This window comes from Trichechus manatus, unplaced genomic scaffold (genome assembly GCF_000243295.1).
Source record: "Trichechus manatus latirostris isolate Lorelei unplaced genomic scaffold, TriManLat1.0 scaffold00045, whole genome shotgun sequence".
Classification (NCBI taxonomy): Eukaryota; Metazoa; Chordata; class Mammalia; order Sirenia; family Trichechidae; genus Trichechus; species Trichechus manatus.
In genome coordinates, this window is record NW_004443981.1 from 1,036,902 (window position 1) to 1,056,220 (window position 19,319).

A 19,319-nucleotide genomic window follows, 5' to 3' on the forward strand; every position below is an offset into this window, starting at 1 on the left:
ATATAATATATGGAGCCCTGGTGGCACAGTGGTTAAGAGCTTGGCTAGTAACCAAAAGGTCGGGAGTTCAAATCCACCATCTGCTCTTTGGAAACCCTGTGGGGCAGTTCTACCTTGTCCTATAGGGTCACTGTGAGTTGGAGTCCACTTGATGGCAATGGGTTTCTTTAGTAATATATAGTAATATCAAGCATTATTATTGATATTGAAATTTTAAAATAAATGTAATATACAGTATCTGCAACAGTCAGTTCTCGCGTACCATAAATAATTATTATTAATAGGAAATCAGAGATAATTTTAACCAGAGCTAAAATACTTAATTTTAAATGAAAATATTGCACTTTCTAAATTTCTTAGATCTCATTAGGAAGTTACCTTTGTTGTTTTCAGAGTATAAAATATTAAAACACCTAAAGAAAAACTTTTCTGTTTTCACTTTCTCACTGTAGTCACATTTTAGACATTCCCTTGTAAGGTAAACCTTCTGAATGGTGGTGTAGCAGAAGGAGTACCAGTCTGAAACACAGTCTTGTTTCTAATCCTTGTTTGGTACTAACTAGCTAGACAGTCTTCAGCAAGTCGAGTTACCTTCCTGGGCCTTAGCTGTTTGTAAAATGGTGGACTTGGACTAGATAATCTATGAAGTATTCTTTCCAACTTCTCTTGGGAGAGGGGGGAGAAAAGTTTGAAAATACCAATTTGCCATCCCTTCTATTGTCAGTGACCTTGGGGGAGAAGAGGAGAGGAAGCAACCTATTAGTATGAGTAACTGAAAATAGTTTGAAAAAAATAAAATCTGTTAATCCCACGGAGACACTCCTCAATGGGATTCCCAAACTTCCAGTATCCCTGGGAAACCCTGCCAAAGAAATACCTTCAGCTCTCCTCAGCAGAGTTCCTTTTGGCTACCTTACTGAAATCACATGGTATAGGAAAGAGGGCTGCTCTCACAAACAGATGAATTTTACTACCTTACCAAGATCTTCTGGTTAAGCGCTTGGCTGCTAACTGAAAGGTCAGCAGTTTGAACCCACCAGATGCTCCATGGGAGAAAGATGTGGCAGTATGCTTCCGTAAAGATTACAGCCTTGGAAACCCTATAGGGCAGTTCTGCTCTGTCCTATTGGGTTGCTCTGAGTTGGAATCTACTTGACAGCAACAGGTTTACCAAGACCTTCCTTCAGTCTTAGAGACAGGATTTTAGTCATGAAATAGAGGATGATACTGCTTTTCCTGGCATTGGGTTTGAGGCTATTCCATACCACGTTTATCAGTCTGGGTCCAGTCAGGAGATAGAAACCATACAGTGGTTTTAAAAAAGGAAGTTTAAAATAAAGAAGTATTAAGCTATATAAGAGTAACTTTAAGGTATAAGAAAACTCCATATAGTACCCTAGGGCTAAGGGAGAGTACTCAAGAAAGGACACGTTTGGAAGGGGAACTTCTTCCCAAAGGCTGGGGTTCAGACCTCACTGGAGAAAGTGTAGTTGCAGCCCCCTAGATGACAGAGAGTTCACTGGTGCCCAAGCCAGAAGTGTCTGCAGTCACTGGATGAACAGGAATCAACCCTCCAGAGAGCAGCCAAGCATAGGCATTCTGAGAGAATGGAGACAATGGGACGACAGGAGGCCTGAAACAGGTAGTAACCCTGTCAGGAGGGCTGCAGTATCAGATCCTAGGAAACCTTACAGGGCAGTTCTTCTCTGTCACATGGGGTGGCAATGAGTCAAAATCAACTTGACAGCGCCCAACAAGGAACATCAACAGCAGTATCAGATTATTGTGAGAGACAAACCTCTGGATCAGGGAGGAGCCAAACTGGCCTTGTGATCACTTTACATAGGGTCACTAAGAGTTGGAATTCACTCAATGGCATTCTGGTTTGGTTTTGACACAGACACTGCATGCTTCAGGCCTCCTGCCTGCCCTGTTGCTTTGATTCCCTCTGCTCACGCATTCTAGGAGCATGGTTGAGGGAAGAGCACCACCAGATGTCCCCACACCCAAAATGCTGACCCACCATTCAGCAGCTCGGAAGAACAGGAGAGCCCCTTCCTCCTAGAGTGTTCCTCCAGTGCCCTTTACAGAGAAAGGAGAACTGTTTAAAGGAATTCTGTTCATTATTGTAGAGCATCTATTGAAGGGTGAATTTGGAGCTGAGAGGAAATAAGTTGATAAACTGGCACGGTCTACCCGTGTGGCTACTCCGCTTCTGTCAGCACTGTACCACGCATGTTTGAAGTTCATTGTAACAACAAAACAAGTCCATTTCTACCTAAAGAGATGTAGCTATCCTACTTAAAAGTGAACAACTTCACTTCTGGAATGGCAGCATGACCCACTCTGCAGTGAAACAGGCATAACTGGTTAAAATTATTTATTTTTGAAAAAGCTTTTAAAGTCTCTGGGAATTACCCAAAGGATACACAGCAAATAAAGAAACATGTATTCAGGAAAATCTACTAAATCTCAGTAAAAACAACAAGTGTCTGTGGGACTTGAGCAACAACCCCCTTTCTCCTTCCCTACCACCCCAGCTCAGCAACTCCACTCCTGGCAAATATGGCCAAGAACATGGGGCTTCCTCTCCCCTAAGCTCCCAATCAAAGGATATGCCATCTTCCTTGGAGGGACAGGCCACCATCATTTCTTATCCCCTCCAGCTCTGATTGATTTGCAGGAGCTAAATTCCTGGTAAGTACTGTCAGAAATTCGGGAGCTCTCTTTTTCCACACAGTCTCATAGGGCAGAGAATCTACCCCCACTGGAGCAGGCCTAGAATATTGGGACCGATTGCCTTCACCACAGCTTGCTAATAGGGTGGAGGTTGCATATCAATAGAGGCAAGCTGAGAACATCAGGGGCTACTACCCCATCCAGGACCCAGAGCAGTGCTCAGAAATTTTACCCAGGAAAAGAAGCAATACCTAAAACCAGACAGCTCAGAAGCTCTCCCCAAAGGAATGGACTTCATTTGAAACAAAGAATGGGGAAGTTCAAGCCTAAGGACACACTCAAAAAAATGGAGATTTTGGTAGTAAGCAATTAAGAAGAGGCTGGTAACTCTATGAAAGCAACTAACTAAACTGTGGACCAGCTAGTTTTCCAGAAAGAACCAGGGAAAGAGTTAATAATAACCCTCCTAGAATCAGAACAAACCCCAAAAACTGGCCTCATTGGCTGCTAACCAGGTCAGTGGTTTGAACCCAGCAGCTGCTCCACAGGAGAAAGATGTGGCAGTCTGCTTCCATAAAGATTACAGCCTTGGAAACCCTATGAGGCGGCTCTGCTTTGTCCTGTAGGGTCACTATGAGTCAGAATCAACTCGATGGCAATGAGTTTAGACTGGAGCAATTTAGGCCCCAAGGCATTGCTGCATAGAGCAATCAGCCGACAATGACATCTAGGTATAATACCAAATGTGGTAGACAGCTTAACAGATCAAGGAAATAGAGAAAGCCCTGTGAAAACCAGTCACTCCAGGGTGACTGTGTGCCCAAGGCTGCACCCTCTGCGGAGTGACAGCAGAGGCTTCACCTTGCAGGGGAAATAGATTTCACTAAAATAGTTTAGGCTAGTCACTAAACAAATAAGCTAACAACAACAAAAAAACAAGCCCCAGAGAGGAGGGAGGGGAACCAATATCCATAGTTGCTACAATATAAAAACCCAAATTAAACCCATTGCTGAATATATTAACTGAAATAACTGATTTTCAACAACAAAAAAAAATCATGAGACATACAAAGAAACAAGAAAATGTGATCCATGCACAGGAAACAAAGCAGGCACCAGAAACTGACTGGGAAAGGTCCCAGATGAATTGAATTGTCTATTTCTCCCTTCAATTCTGTCACTTTTAACAGATTTAAGAAAGACTTCAAAGAAGCCATTACAAACGTGTTCAAAGAACCAGAGGAAATATGCTTAAGTAAGTAAAAAGCAGCTATGATGACAGTGTCTCATCAAATGGAGAGTATCAATAAAGGGACTGAAATTATGAAAAAGAACCAAATGGAAATTCTAGAGTGGAAAAATACAGTAAAAATGAAAAATTATCACTAGTAGATTTGAACTGGCAGAAGAAAGAATCAGCAAACTTCAAGACAGATTGATAAAAATTATGCAATCTAAAAATCAGAAAAAAGAATGAAGAATAATGAACAGAGCCCTAGAGAAATGTGGAACACTATTAAGTACACAAATATATGCATAACGGAAATACCAAAATGAGAGGCAAGGGAGAATGGAGCAGAAGGAAAATATGTTCTCTGATCATAATGGAGTGAAATTAGAAATCAATAACAGAAAGACCACCTTGCGATATCTACGGTCTCGGGGTTGGAGGACATGACTCACTCAATCATGTCTGTATAATGAGGCCACAATAAAGGCTCTGGACACAGAAGCTTCTTAGGTGAAAGGCATTGATGCATGTGGGAGGGTAACGCATCCCTTTTGGGGACATGGAAGTTTTGCATTGGGAACATTCCCAAACCTCACCCTATGCATCTCTTCATTTGTATCCTTTTGTTACAGTAAAGCTGTAATCATTTCTTTCTGTGAGTCATTCCAGTGACAAACCCAAGGGAATAGTGGGAGCCAGCAGGTTAGAAGTGAATGGGAGGATCCTGGGAACCCCAAGCTTATTCTTGATATCCTGAAGTTGTTGTTAGGTGCCGTCAAGTTGGTTCCAACTCATAGCAACCCCATGCACAACATAATGATATACTGCCCAGTTCTGCTCCATCCTCACAATCATTGCTGTGCTTGAGCCCATTGTTGCAGCCACTTTGTCAGTCCATCTTGTTGAGGGTCTTCCTCTGTTTTGCTGACCCTCTACTTTACCAAGCATGATGTCCTTCTCCAGGGACTGATCCCTCCTGATAACATATCCAAAGTATGTGACATGTATTGTCTCCACCCTTGCTTCTAAGGAGCATTCTGGTTGTACTTCTTCCAAGACAGATTTGTTCCTTCTTTTGGCAGTCCACAGTATATTCAATATTCTTCGCCAGCACAATTCAAAAGCATCAGTTCTTCTTCAGTCTTCCTTACTCATTGTCCAGCTTTCGCATGCATATGAGGTGATTGAAAACACCATGGCTTGGGTCAGGCGCACCTTAGTCCTCAAGGTGACATCTTTGCTTTTTAATACTTTAAGGAGGTCTTTTGCAGCCGATTTGCCCAATGCAATACGTGTTTTGATTTCTTAACTGCTGCTTCCGTGGGTGTTGATCGTGGATCCAAGTGAAATGAAATCCTTGATGTCAATCTTTTCTCCATTTATCATGATGTTGCTTATTGGTCCAGTTGTGAGGATTTTTATTTTCTTTATATTGAGACATAATCCATACTGACGGCTGTGGTCTTTAGTCTTCATCAGTAAGTAATATCCTGAAGGTATCTTGAAGGGGTAGTGGGAGAACCCTGAATTTGTGGCAAGAAGGTCAGAAGCGAGGGTGTCGTGGGGTCTCCAAGCTTGCGACTGGCCTTTAAAGTTTTGGGCAGACTTGGCAGTCTGGAGGACTGTGCCTTTTGTGAGGCCTGACCTAGTTCCAAGTGGCTAGGGTCAGAGGAATAAGTGCTGCATGTGTAGTTGAATTAGAACTGAATTGATTCCATTCAGTTGGTGTGAGAAGTGGAATACACTGAAGTGAATCTATAGATTCATTGCAATTGATCCTTACATTTTGTGTCAGAGAAATGGGATTTGATTGATCTACATATTTGGTGTCAGATAAGTGGTATTTGATTTTTCTCAGTTTTTATGTACACCTTCTCCTCAGTTGGCTGGCAGTTCAAATCCACCAGGCCCTCCTTGGAAACCCTATGGGGCAGTTCTACTCTGTCTTGTAGGGTCACTGTGAGTCGGAATCGACTCAGCATCAGCGGGTTTGGTTTTTTTGGTCTCCACACTTAGAGCCCTGGTGGCTCAGTGTTTAAAAGCTCAGCTGCTAACCAAAAGGTCAACGGTTCAAATCCACCAGCCACTCCTTGGAAACCCTATAGGGCAGTTCTGCTCTGTCCTATAGGGTCACTATAGGTCGGAGTTGACTTGACAGCAACGGGTTTTTTTTTTTTTTTTTTGTCTCCTCACTTATCGACTATCTTGTTATCTAACATTTCACATTTACAACAGTAGTAAAAATCTGTTTTACACATTAACAACATACATCTGGCAGTAACAAACACCAAGATGAGGCAAGCGTAATGCTGGCTTTGATGGTTAAGGTTATGTGTCAACTTGGCTAGGCCATGATTCTCAGTGGTTTGGCAGCTATGTAATGCTGTAACTTGGCAGTTATATAACGATACAGTTATCCTCCATTTTATGATCTGATGTGGTCATTCTCCATTTTCACATAACATGATTTTGCATAACGACCTGGTCTTTGGAACCTAACTATGTCCATGAGTAAGGAGAGGGTGTATACTAACCATTCTGTTCTTCTCTTTCCTTTCTCTCATTTTTATTTTGTACACAAGTTATTTTGGAGGTTAACATTACAGTTTACTAATTAGATAACAATATTCGGGTGGATAATGACTAGATTTAAGGAGTAATTCACATAGCCTCTGAAGGCTTAATAACTGTTGGGACTGTGTGTCTTCTCATTTTGGAGAAGAATGAGAGCTTGTTCACTTTTTTAGACAACTTGATTGAGGTATAATTTACTATTCATATCTTGCATGTTAAATTTCATTTAACTCTGTAACTCAGCCTTTCTATTTTGGAGGTTACCCCTCAAAACATAATCACTTTTTGGAGAGGGAAATTATTTTGTGATGAAGTGTGTATCTAATTTTGTGATACCCCATGTACTCTGAAAGATGAGACACTGCCTGATGAGTTTTCCTTTACTAGAATTGGTTTTAAATATGGAATATCTAGAAAGGATCCAAGCAAGGGATAAGTCAGTTAGACCAGATAAACCTCAAGACATCTTTTAATCATTAAAGATGTCTTAAGAATAAGTAAACCCTTTATATTTACTTATTCTTTACATAGCAACATATTCTATGATATAATTTCTCATTCACTTTGTGAGAAGATTACTTTCTTTAAATTATTTTTAAGGACAGACTAACCTGTGATTGACTGAAATAGTTAATACATATCTTCTCAAAATCAGTGAAAACTCTAGTAGGTCAATGACGTACAGAATAGTCGGGCTGTGCCAAATAACATAATTAATGCATTTATCATTCTACCAAGTGAAACTAAAGTTTCAAGATACAACTATTTTGAAAATAACTTTTTATCTTAAAAGAGAAAACTTTTTATCTATGGCTGCAGAATTTTTGCTGTGTGATGTAATGTTGCTGGTTAGTAATACAATGGAATAAAAATTGAAATGACCCTAGTAGTTTAATCAAAGATAAATTTATTATTTTTTTAAACGTTCAATATTGTTTTTGTGGAACTTGTGTTTCATTTACCCTAATAATTCTTGGGGTTTTGTTGTTGTTGTTTTATTGTTAAGTCCTTCCCAGATATGATCCACCATGTCTATTTAAGGGACACCTGAGCACCAAAAGTAATGGTAAGTGAAGTATTGGTTTTAATGGTAGCTTGTTAACAGATTAAGTGTATGTTTCCTTTATTTGCAAGTTATATGACATGATGAAAAATTACCTCATATAATGAATATATGAACTTGAGATTTCATGACTGCATAATGTAATGTTAGAGTAGCTATAAATATAGGAGTTCTTGAAATAGAAAATTTAGGAGTCCATCATTTTAAACTATTACTGTGTCACTGGATATGGGCTTGGCTGCCTCTTGCTCCCCACTGCAGCTCCAGCCTGGCTCTTCTCTTTGCAGGCAGACTACTCAGGCTTAAGGCATGCCTTCCTTGCTAAAATGGTGATTAGCAAGTGTTAAAGACAAGAGCACTGAAAAGGAAGAGCTGTGCAGAGAAAGAGACGCTTGAATAAAGCATTTTGTATCAGCAAACAGGGCCTTTCTATCCAATTGGATTTCTGGGACCTATGAAAGGGAAGTCTACTGTGTATTTTTGTGATGGTCTTACATTTTAAAGTCTTCAAAGTAAATTTTTTATGTTATGAATTTAAAATATGTTTACAATTGTAGCTTAAAAATTATAAGTCAGTAGGTTTTTAGGCAAAATGAAAGTTTTTGTCCTTATTTATGTGAAAAATCTTTGATAGTGGTTGCCTCCAAATATGAAGGTAGAATCACATTTTTCAGTGATCTCACTTATTTTTCTTGTATTAAAGTATATATATACACGTAGAACCGGAATAGTAAACTTTTCTTTGAAAAAGAATTTTAATTAAAAATTTTAAACTATATTTAAAATATACATAAAAAAAACATGATGAGGAACTATATGTAAAGTTTGCTAACATTTCTTTTAAGGAATGACTGTTTAGAGGCAGTATAGCTATAGTGGTTATCAGCATGAGGCTGCCTGGTTCACATCCAAACTGCATCCTTTATAAGCTGTATGACCTCGAACACCTTACTCACACATCTGTGCCTCAGTTTCCACTTCTATTAAGTGATGATAACCATCACTGTTGAGTTGATTCTGACTCATAGAAACCCTATAGGACAGAGTAGACTGCCCCATAGGGTTTCCAAGGAGCAGCTGGTGGACTCGAACTGCCAACCTTTTGGTTAGCAGCCTGAACTCTTACCCACTGTGTCACTAAGTTCCTTAAATGATGATAGTAATGACTAAATGAGTTTATATATGTAAGGAGCTTAAGAAAACATGCATGGCAAATGGTAAACATTCAACAAATGTTTTTAGTAGTAGTACTGTAGTAGTAAGGAGCCCTAGTGGCACAATGGTTAACACTCAGCTGTTAATCAAGAGGTTGACAGTTCGAACCTGGCAGCCAGCTCCGTGGGAAATAGAACTGACAATATGCTCCCCATAAAGATTACAGCCTAGGAAACCCTATGGGGCAGTTCTCCTCTGTAACATGAGGCTGCTATGAGTCAGAATCGACTCAGTAGCCCGTAACAACAACAATACTAGTAGTACTAATAACAAGCTCATCACTGTTGTATATGCTTATCTTATACATAGAATTTCCCTGGAAAAATGTATTTAAAAAGTAGCAGGGTATACTTCTGGGATGGGAGACCAGGGATCAGGGTGGGAAAGTCACTAATTTTTCAGTCTCTATATACCTTTTTAGCTTGTAAATTTTTTAACCACATGCATGTATTCTCAAAAACTGTTTTTAATGTTTAAAAAATTGTAGTTACATTTATATTTTTTACTTATATAAGTTCTTTATTTCTAAGATTTCTTTTAAGTAGCTCGGATGAGGTCAAGGAGTTCAGTGTCATGGAACTTCCATGTGATCATACCTGCCTTAAGATAGTCCTAGTACTTCAAAAAGAATGTAATAAACTGATGTGTAGGAGATCTTATTTTCAGGTGTAAAGTTAGAAATTTGCCTCTCAGAATAGAATCTTTATATAGGATTTTGGGTTTGGGATTTGTGTATTTTCCCAAACTCGATGGATTGTTCAAGTATTAGTAATGGTAATATTATTTTATAATCAAGCAAGTAAGTGACTAAACATTTTTTACTTGCGTTTGAGTGCTGACAGTAAGAAACAGTTTTGTAAATGTAATGAAAGATTATATTTTAGAATCTCTTCCCAAAACACTCAGGGTTGTAAAACTCTTGGAAAGGCTTGAACTCAAGTGGTCAGTTGCCTGTCAGAAGTTATCAGTACAAGATTAAGGCTAGAATGTATTCAGCATCACAAATTTATAATGTCAGTATCTTTGTCATTGAGTTTCAGAACATTTTATAAGAATGAGCTAAATTACCAGCAGCTTGTTTATCTCTTGATTTTTATGTTAATTTTAAATATGTAATGATGAAATATGTTTTCATTTTTAGCTTTTTGCACTGACTCCTCCTCTCTCAGACTAAGCACTCTCCACCTGGTCAAGACTCACATGGCTGCCCACTATAATAAAATCCTTTCCGCCAAAGGTAAAAATGTGCAAATGGGAACTTTGAGCACCTAGTTTTAACTTTCTGCTTCTCATTAGAATAAATCTGTAGCAAAAATGAATACATTATATAGAAAAGGTTTTGTGGTTGGTGTAGTAAGTAAAATATAGTTGTTTAATTAACAACTATTGACTGTTGTTTAGGAAGCAGTGAGTTTCTATTTATGGTAATGGAAAATTTGGCAACAAATATTGATGATAGTTGCACAACATGGTTGATGTAATTGGTGTCACTGAATTGTACACACAAAAAATACTGAATTGGTAAATGTTGTGTTATATATATTTTCACAACAATAAAAAAAGAAAAAAGTGTAACTACCCAAAAAAAAAAAAAATTATTGACTAACTTTATATACATAGCAAATTCAGAATACCATTTTTGTTAACTGTATTTAGAATCTACATAATACCTATGTTATTTTATTGTAACTGTGATATCCCTAATATTATTTTGTGGCAAGATATTGATCTTAATATAAAAGTTTTATAAACAGCTTTTTTGTTTTTGAATCCACTAAAGAAGTTGCACAAAGAAGATGCTATCTGCTATTTTTTTTTCTTTTTTGTCAGCATTATTGAGGTATAACTTACATACAATAAAATGTACTCATTTTAAATGTACAGTTAAATGTTTTGACAAATGTATACATTTGTATAACCACCACCACCACCACCACCACCATGCTATAAAGTAGGGGTCAGCTAACTACAGCTTACAGGCCAAATCCTCCTGCCACCTGTTTTTTTACAGCTTGTGAACTAAGAATGGTGTTTATATTTTTAAATGGTTGGGAAAAAATCAAAAGAAAAACAATATTTTGAGACGTGAATATCGTATGAAATTCACATTTCATTGTAAATAAAGTTTTACTAGAGCACAACCACATTTGTTTTACATATTGCCTCTGGCTGCTTTTGCACTAAAAGGCAGAATTGACTAGTTGTAACAGAGACCATAGTGCCCTACAAAGACTAAAGCATGTACTTTCTGGCCCTTTACAGAAAAAAATTTGCTGGCCCCTGTTATAGAATATTTCCACCCCAAAAAGTTCCCTCTACTACTTTGGGCTCAATTCCTTCCCGCCAACCCCTGGCAACCACTGATGTTTTTATCACTATAGTTTTGTCTTTTCTAGAATTTTATAAAAGTGGAATCATATAATATGTATCCTTTTGGGTCTTGCTTTCAATTAGCGTAATGTTTTTGAGATTAACCCATGTTTGTTGCGGTGTATCAGTATTTCGTCATTCTTACTGCTCAGTAGTATTCCGTTTAATGTGTATACAACAAATTGTTTTATCAGTTCCCCAGTTTGTAGACATTTGGATTGTTTTCACTCACTTGGGCTTTTATCAATAAAGCTGCTGTAAACATTCCCACGCACTCCTCGAACATATGTTTCCATGTCACTTGGATTAAATAGCTAGGAGTGGAATTGCAGGGTACTGTGGCACACGTTGACACAGTGGCTGCAAAAATGGGCTCAAGCATAGCAACAATTGTGAGGATGGCACAGGACTGGGCACTGTTTCGTTGTGTTGTGCGTAGGGTCGCTATGAGTTAGAACCAACTCGACGGCACCTAACAACAACAGCATGGCACACATGGGGTCATCATGTCTGAATCAACTCAAAGGCAACTGGGGTTTTTTTCTTTTTGTTTTTATGGTAAGTGTATGTTTAACTTCATGAGAAACTGCCAAACAGTTTCCCGTACCATTTTGCATTTCCATCACCTCTACATCCTCACCAACACTTGGTATTGGCAGTCTTATTTTAGCCATGCTAGTGAATATGTAGTAATATCTCATGGTTTTAGTTTACATTTCCTTCATGGCTACTGATGTCAAGCAACTTTTCTTGTGCTTATTTGCTATGTGTATGTCTTCTTTGGTGAAGTGTCCAAATCTTTTGCTCATATTTTTGAATGGGTTATTTGTCTTCTTGGTATAGATTTGTGAGAGTTCTATATTACATACATGTCCTATATCAGATACATGTTTTGCACATATTTTCTCACAGTCTGTGGCTTGTCTTTTCATTTTCTTTTTTTTTTACTTTTTATTTTGAAATAATCATAGACTTATAGAAAAGTTACAAAACTAGTAAAGAGTTAACATATACCCTTCACCTAGCTTCCTCTAATACTAAAACATTGCATGCAATTATCAAAACCAGGACATTAATATTGATATAATACGATTAACTACGGCCCGTTTTTGAATTTTACCAGTTTTTCACTAATGTCCATTTAAAATTTTTTTTATTTTCTCATTTGAAGAGCTTAAGTTTTAAAATACTAGGAACTCTTCGTGATTTCCACATTTGATACTTACTGTCAATTATAAATATTAAGAGTATTATTAAACAACTAATTTTTCTTTTTTCAGCTGCGGTAGACTGCTCAGTTCCAGTAAGCATGAGTACCAGTATCAAATGTAAGTAACTTTTTGACCTATTGCTTTTTGAGAAAACATTTTCTAACTTTTTGTATTGTCCATAAATAAAAGAAGCGTGTATTATATTTCTAAGTTAGAAACTTAGAATCTAGCCCAGACTTTGCTCCCAAATTTTTATGTAACTTTGGATATATTATTTAATACTTTTTGTATATATAAAAATGTGGGTTGTACTAAAAGACTTGCCAAGGTTTAAACTCTAAAATTCGACGATTTTCATTGCTCTTGGCTTATCATCAAGATAACTGCATGGTTCATTAAAAATACCATAACTGGCACTTTTCTCCAGGTAAATATTGTCTACTATTTTTATCCTAATAGCCTAACTGATAAACACAGGAGTTATATGCATCTAAAAAGCCATACTGACTTATAATTGTATAGAATCCTGAAGTGTGTGAAATAACTACCCTTGACTACCCAATATTTGCATTTTTGCAAATCTTTACTGAGGAAATAATTAGCCCACAAAATTTGAAATTCCTATTTAAAAATTTTCTGAAGGCGACAAATTTGAGACCATTTGAGGCATTTGTAGTTTGAGTTCAAGTCAAGAAATGCATACTTTAAAAGAAGGTAGATATCACAGCCTATGGTTGTCTTATTAGGAGTCAAAAAAAAAAGTATCATAAGCTTTAAGTTTAGTGTTTTCTTAAGTTACTATTTAAATTTAGTAGTTATTGTCTAATCGAGAGAGGATAGCTACATTAAAAAATACCACCCCAAGGTAGTGCATAGTAAGTGACGAACGAGGACATAGATAGGGAAACGCCGCTTGGATGCAATTGAGGGACGATCACAGTGAGCAGGGCTGGTTGGACCCACCTCTTCTTGGCCACCAGCTGCCATTCAGTGAGCAGAGTCTTTGTCAGGCCCGGTACTTGGCACTTTATATTTCCCCTCTTTTGTGCCCTTTATGTTTGTAACAAACCCTAATGTAGGCTCTTACATCTTTGAAGGAATCTAGGGATTCATATCATTTTATAGGCGAGGTAAAGGCATTCTAGGCAAGGTAGAGCTTGAGTATGTGTTTTTCAAAACCATAGCACACTAGCTACATAAGCAAGCCATTTTACGTCTTACTTTCCTCTTTTGTAAAATGAAGAGTAATTAATTTCTCAGATCCCTCCTAGACTTTGAATTTCTCTGCTGCTTTATATTTTATTTTTCTGTATCATATTAATAACTTTTAAAAAAATGAAAAACTGGTTTGTTCAATATTTATGGTTTTTAAAAATTCGCATCATTTGAATTAAGATGGTTTTTCCTAATTGTCTTTAGCTCAAATAACTCTCTTTAATTGTGGTCACCTCTAAATGGGAAAGCTTTGCTAAATTTTTATACTGGTATTAATTTCCTGAATAATAGATATATAAAATAAGATTATCTTTTGTGTGTATGTGTGTAATAAAAAGATTGTATAATAAACAGCCTGAATGTATTAATCCTCTTGCTCAGCCAAACTCTTGGATTTAAAATCCAAATCCACCAATTTAGAATAACAGGGATTTTGCATATTTTGCTTACCTCACTAGAGTTCACTCATTAGTTAATTCAACAAATATTTATTGGACACCTACTATGTGCTAGATGCTGTTTTAATACCATGCGTTATATACTGTTCCAAGGGCTGGAACTAAAAAGGTGGATAAAATAAAGTACGTGCTTTTATAAAGCTTACGTTCTAGTTGGAGGAGACAGTAAGCAAATATAAACAAGTAAATGTAGAATATGTCAGAAAGTGATAAATGCTATGGGAAAATATGAAGAAGGAAATGGGGATTAGGAGTATCCTCTTCTGAGTCAGCTTGAATTTCTGACAGTTCCCTGTCGATTTACTGCTAAAACTGCTTTTGAATGATCTTCAGCAAAATTTTACTTCTGTCTGATATTAATGATCCAAAAACCAAAACAAAACCCTTTGCCATCGAGTCAATTCCTACTCATAGCAACCCTATAGGACAGAGTAGAACTGCTCCATAGGGTTTCTAAGGAGCAGCTGGCAGATTTGAACTGCCGACCTTTTGGTTAGCAGTTTGATTCGATTCCTGTGTATTCCATCTGGCAACGTCCATGAGGGCTTTATAGCTGGTGTGAAATAAGACAGCTGGAGAGTGATAAGATCATTGTGATAGGGCAAAGAGATGCCAATCACGTAGGGGTGTGGCCACTGCAAGGAGTTTGGCTTTTACTCTGAATGAAACTGGAGGCCATTGGAGGGCCTTGAGTCAAGGAGTAACATGAGCCAATTTAACTTTTAAAGTATCTCTCCAGCTACTGTGTTGAGAATAGTCTTGAAGGGGTAATGGTAGAAGTAGGATGACCAGGTAGGAGACAATTATCTAGGTGAGGAGTAATGGTTGCAGAGTGGTTGCAGTGGAGGGAATGTGAAATAGTTGGGCTCTGGATACATTTTAAAGGGCGTCAACAGTATTTACTCATGGATTAAATGTAGACAGGGTGTAAGAGAAAAAGAGGAGTGAGTCAAGAATGACTTCTAAGACTTAGGGCCTGTCGACCAAAAGGACAGTTGTCATCTACGCCATGTGTGTTGGAGTAGAACTGTCCTCCATAGGTTTTTCAATGGATGATTTTTCAGAAGTCGATCACCAGGCCTTTCTTTGGAGGCACCTCTGGGTGGACTCAAATCTTCAACCTTTTGGTTAGCGGCTGCCTCAGGCTGGTTTCTCTAGAGAACCAAAACCAGTGAAGCATGTGTGTGTGTGTGTGTGTGTGTGTGTGTGTGTGTGTGTGTGTGTGTCAAGGAAATGGGTCACGCAGTTGTAGAGGCTGGAAAGTCCCAAGTCTGTCAGGCTGGAGGCTTCTCCTGACTCATGTAGCTACAGGGGCTGGGAAACACGAGATTGGCAGGTCAGACAGCAGGCTGACGAATCCCAAGATTGGCAGGTAAGTTGCTAGCTCAAGTCCCAAGAACTAGAGGTCAGATGAACAGAAGCCAGCTGCAGGATCCAGAGCGAGCAAAAGCCCTCGAGCTTTGCCAGAAAGTCCACTTATATTGGATGTAGGCCACACCCCCAAGGAAACTCCCTTTCAACTGATTTGCTGCTCATATCAGATGTCATTATGGAGGTGATTACATCATTACATAGCTGCCAAACTACATCATAACTGCCAAACCACTGAGAATCATGGCCCAGCCAAGTTGACCCACGACCTTAATCATCACAGCAGCTGAGCGCATTAAACATTTGCATCACCCAGAGACTCCTTATCTGTATAAAGAAAGGTTCTATGGATTTTTATATTTACATATCAATAGTGTAAACATTTTTAGCAAGAAAAAAATGTGCCTTTTATTTGGCTTATAAGAAGACCAAACAATTAAGTTTTCTATTTTGTTCCATATTTTAGATATTTAGTGATTTGTTTTTCCCCCTTAGATGCAGACCAACAACGAAGAGAGAAACTCAAAAGGGAACTAGCACGATGTGAAAAGGAGTTGAGATTAGCTAAAACTGCAAAGCAGGCCAATTCTAAAAATAATTCCAAGTCATTATTATTAAACACCCTCCAAAAGGTAAGATAGTATTTCTACCTTTTAAAAGCAAGTATTTCTAAGATACTTCATTATTGGAACAGTCTGAATTTTTGGTGACCATCTACCTTATTTTTTGTCAGAAAAGTTCTAAATTTATATTTTAACACAGAGGGAATTTTACTCGGGCTTGTCGACATGAATCGGGAGCCAACTCCATGGCAGCTAACAACAACATGGCGTCTTGTAATATACCCTCGTCTCTTTCCCGTGGGGAGTCTTTATTCGCCTGAGAATCTCGTCACAGTGTGTTTTCAGTGGTGGTCACGTGATAGGTGAATATGAAGCATAAACGTCTAAGTTTTAAATCATGATGACATTATACAGATGACACTGTGAAGTGCCATTACGATAACGTCTGCTTCTGTGTCCATTCTTCAGTTGTTGAGTTCTTGCCCCTTTAAGTGCTTGCTTCTCATTCTCTACTTATAGCCGCTTGTAGCTTTCCGGGCTTCATTCCTAGCTCTTGTTTCTGCCACTTATGGATAGAAAAGAACATTATCTTTTGAGGAAAAGAATGCTGGGTTTTTATAACAAAAACAAACTTTAATTTGTTCTTACTGAGATGCTTAACTGAAAATTGAACCGGCACATCTAATCCAGGGAATGAGATACATTAATCATCACAGTTAGTGCTATGAATGTTATTATTTATGCTTACACAATCAGGGTTAGATTTTCTTTTAGGCTAAAGATAAGGAGAGTTTCTGCACTGAAGTCTCTACTGCAGACTAAGTTAATAGCAGAACATTTTCCACTAAATCTTGGATTGATATTCTTCTATTTCTTAAGGCTTAATTATTAAAGACTGAGGAGCTAAGAGTTTTATGAAAACAATTTTTGGGTTTTTTTAGCTTGGTATTCTTAATCCCAAAGTACATTTCCTACTAAAATACCTCACCTTTGAATAATGCTTTAAACACATACACATATAGTCTAAACCTCCCAACAACCCTGTCATCAGTGAAGCTGGAATATGAGAGTCCCCAGCACTATTATATAGATAAAAGGACCAGGAATAGAGCCAGTTCCTTTAGAATAAATCTGCTGTACTCCATACTGTACTTTGCCATTTGGGAATCTGTTCATAAATATTTGACTCACATGTATATTTTCATTTTTAAGGGGGCCTGGTGGCACAGTGGTTAAGTGCTCGACTGCTAACCAAAAAGTTAGCAGTTCGAAACCACCAGCCACTCCACGGGAGAAAGATGTGGCAGGCTGCTTCTGTTTGGGGAATCTGTTTATCAATATTTGACTCACATGTATATTTTCATCTTTAGTGAGTGTGCTTTTTAACTGAAAATTAAAAATATTTTCTATTATATAGCATTTTTAATGTAATTTAATAATTTTATCTTTAGATAAGAATGAGATTTGTTGAAGAAAGTAAAATATATAATTAAGTCTGTAAATGTAAGATGTTTTCATTTTTTGTTAGCCGCTGCAACTCTATAACTTTTGCCTCCATCAAGTAGTTCATTTATACTTATATATATATTTTTTATTGACTCCATTTAGAAGTCACAGAAACTTGCAATTTGCTTAGAGTTTTGATAAGTCTTGATGATAAACATTTTAGGCACATGCAAATTGTCTTAAAATTATTATTTTGGGAAGTATATTTATTTTGATAATTAGATGGGTTTTATGGTTAACAGATACCTTTTACAATCTAAATTCAGTGAATGTTTACTATAATTTACTTTTAAAAAGAAAATGCTAGCTTTAGCTTCTAAACAAATGTATTAGCAACTTACATACATGAGATCATATATCAAAAACTCTTTATTTTAAAAATTGCCAGCACTGCCTCTGGTGAAGAAAACAAACCCGGCTTTGATTTCCATTTCATTGCACATGAGGGACTGTAAATATGGATGTGCTAAAGAATCATGTGATCTGTCCAACCTGCCCATTCAACCTGTAATTGAGTCTACTCACAAATACAAAATCTTATTGCAACTCCTAGTCATTTGACAATCTCTTTAAAAGATGGATTTCCTTTGCTTATTTTTACTGAGTTTGTAAATTAAGCTATGATTGACATCTTTTCCCTTTAAAACAATAATGTGAAATATAAAAACATTTTTATTTTAGTTTTAAATAATTTCAGTAATTTTATTTATATGATAGGTACTGTCTTGCCACTGAGTAGAATAAGAGAAGGAGAATAAAAATAACTTCTTTCCCTGCCATCAACATGTGCAGAGTGCTTACTGTCTACAAGGTACTGTTAGACCTATGAAACTGTCACATGTATTAACTCATTTAAACCTCACAGCAACTTCTGGGAGATGGAACAGTTACTACTACTGTTGTATAGATGAAAAAACTGAGGCACAGGATCTGACGGATTCGAACTCAGGCTGAGCCTCTGCTCTTCACCATTGCGTCATACTATCTATTTTAAAAACTCCTTTGACAATGCTCTCTTTTTAGATTTTTTACAGCACTAAGAATCTTAAACTGATTTTGACTTCTTTCTGGTAGTGAACAAGTCAGCTAACCTAAATACCGATTTATCTAAGTAAAGAAACTACAGATAACTGAATATGAAATTTGTAAATGCAATTGACTATCAAACCAAATGTTCTTAGCCTTCAGGGGAACCACAAGACGAGGCTGATGTGTTAATAGAAGAGATAAGCGAATTTTCATCCTTTGCAAGGTCACCAATACCTTCTTTAGAGAGACTACACTTTGGTCCACGTAAATCCGATAAAGTCCTCATGAACAGTACTGAGAAGAACTCCAGTCCCTCCCTCTCCAGTACGGATTACACAGCTTCCCGGCCTAGAAAACTGAGGTCTGCAACCCCGTGTGGCAGAGGGCCCAGGAGCACATGCCATAATCCCCACCGGTTTCAGTTAGTTATTTCCAAAGCACCCACTGGGGATCTTTTGGATAAACATTCCAAACTATTTTCTAACAAGGAATTGCCATTCACTCCACGCACTTTAAAAACAGAAGCGAAATCTTTCCTGTCACAGTATCGATATTATACACCTGCCAGAAGAAAAAGGGATCAGCGGACAGAAGCTGAAACCCAGACTGAAGTAAGCAGGTATGGCTCATCTCCATCCAGTGGTAGATCCTTCCAGGTGTTGTAGAAATGAAATTAGGATTCCTTATTTTATATCATGCACCTCAAGTCCCATACTTAACGCCTAGTAGTGTCCTTTTGATTAGAATAAGGTTAATGTGACTTTTCATTTTACATGTATCATTAAAACTATAAGAGTAATTATTGAAAAAATACAGAAAAGTCAGCTATTAAAC

General features: G+C 37.5%; 1 protein-coding gene across 1 annotated transcript in view; it reads left to right on the top strand.

The window, feature by feature from the left end:
- SPATA7 (spermatogenesis associated 7) overlaps positions 1-19,319 on the top strand; it is a 31,371-nt gene that overhangs the window by 2,304 nt on the left and 9,748 nt on the right. Inside the window, exons 2-6 of the mRNA XM_012555659.2 lie at positions 7,491-7,550; positions 9,904-9,999; positions 12,413-12,460; positions 15,883-16,019; positions 18,638-19,104. Of these exons, the coding sequence (XP_012411113.1) occupies positions 7,491-7,550; positions 9,904-9,999; positions 12,413-12,460; positions 15,883-16,019; positions 18,638-19,104 (808 nt within the window). The remainder of the gene's footprint in view (positions 1-7,490; positions 7,551-9,903; positions 10,000-12,412; positions 12,461-15,882; positions 16,020-18,637; positions 19,105-19,319) is intronic.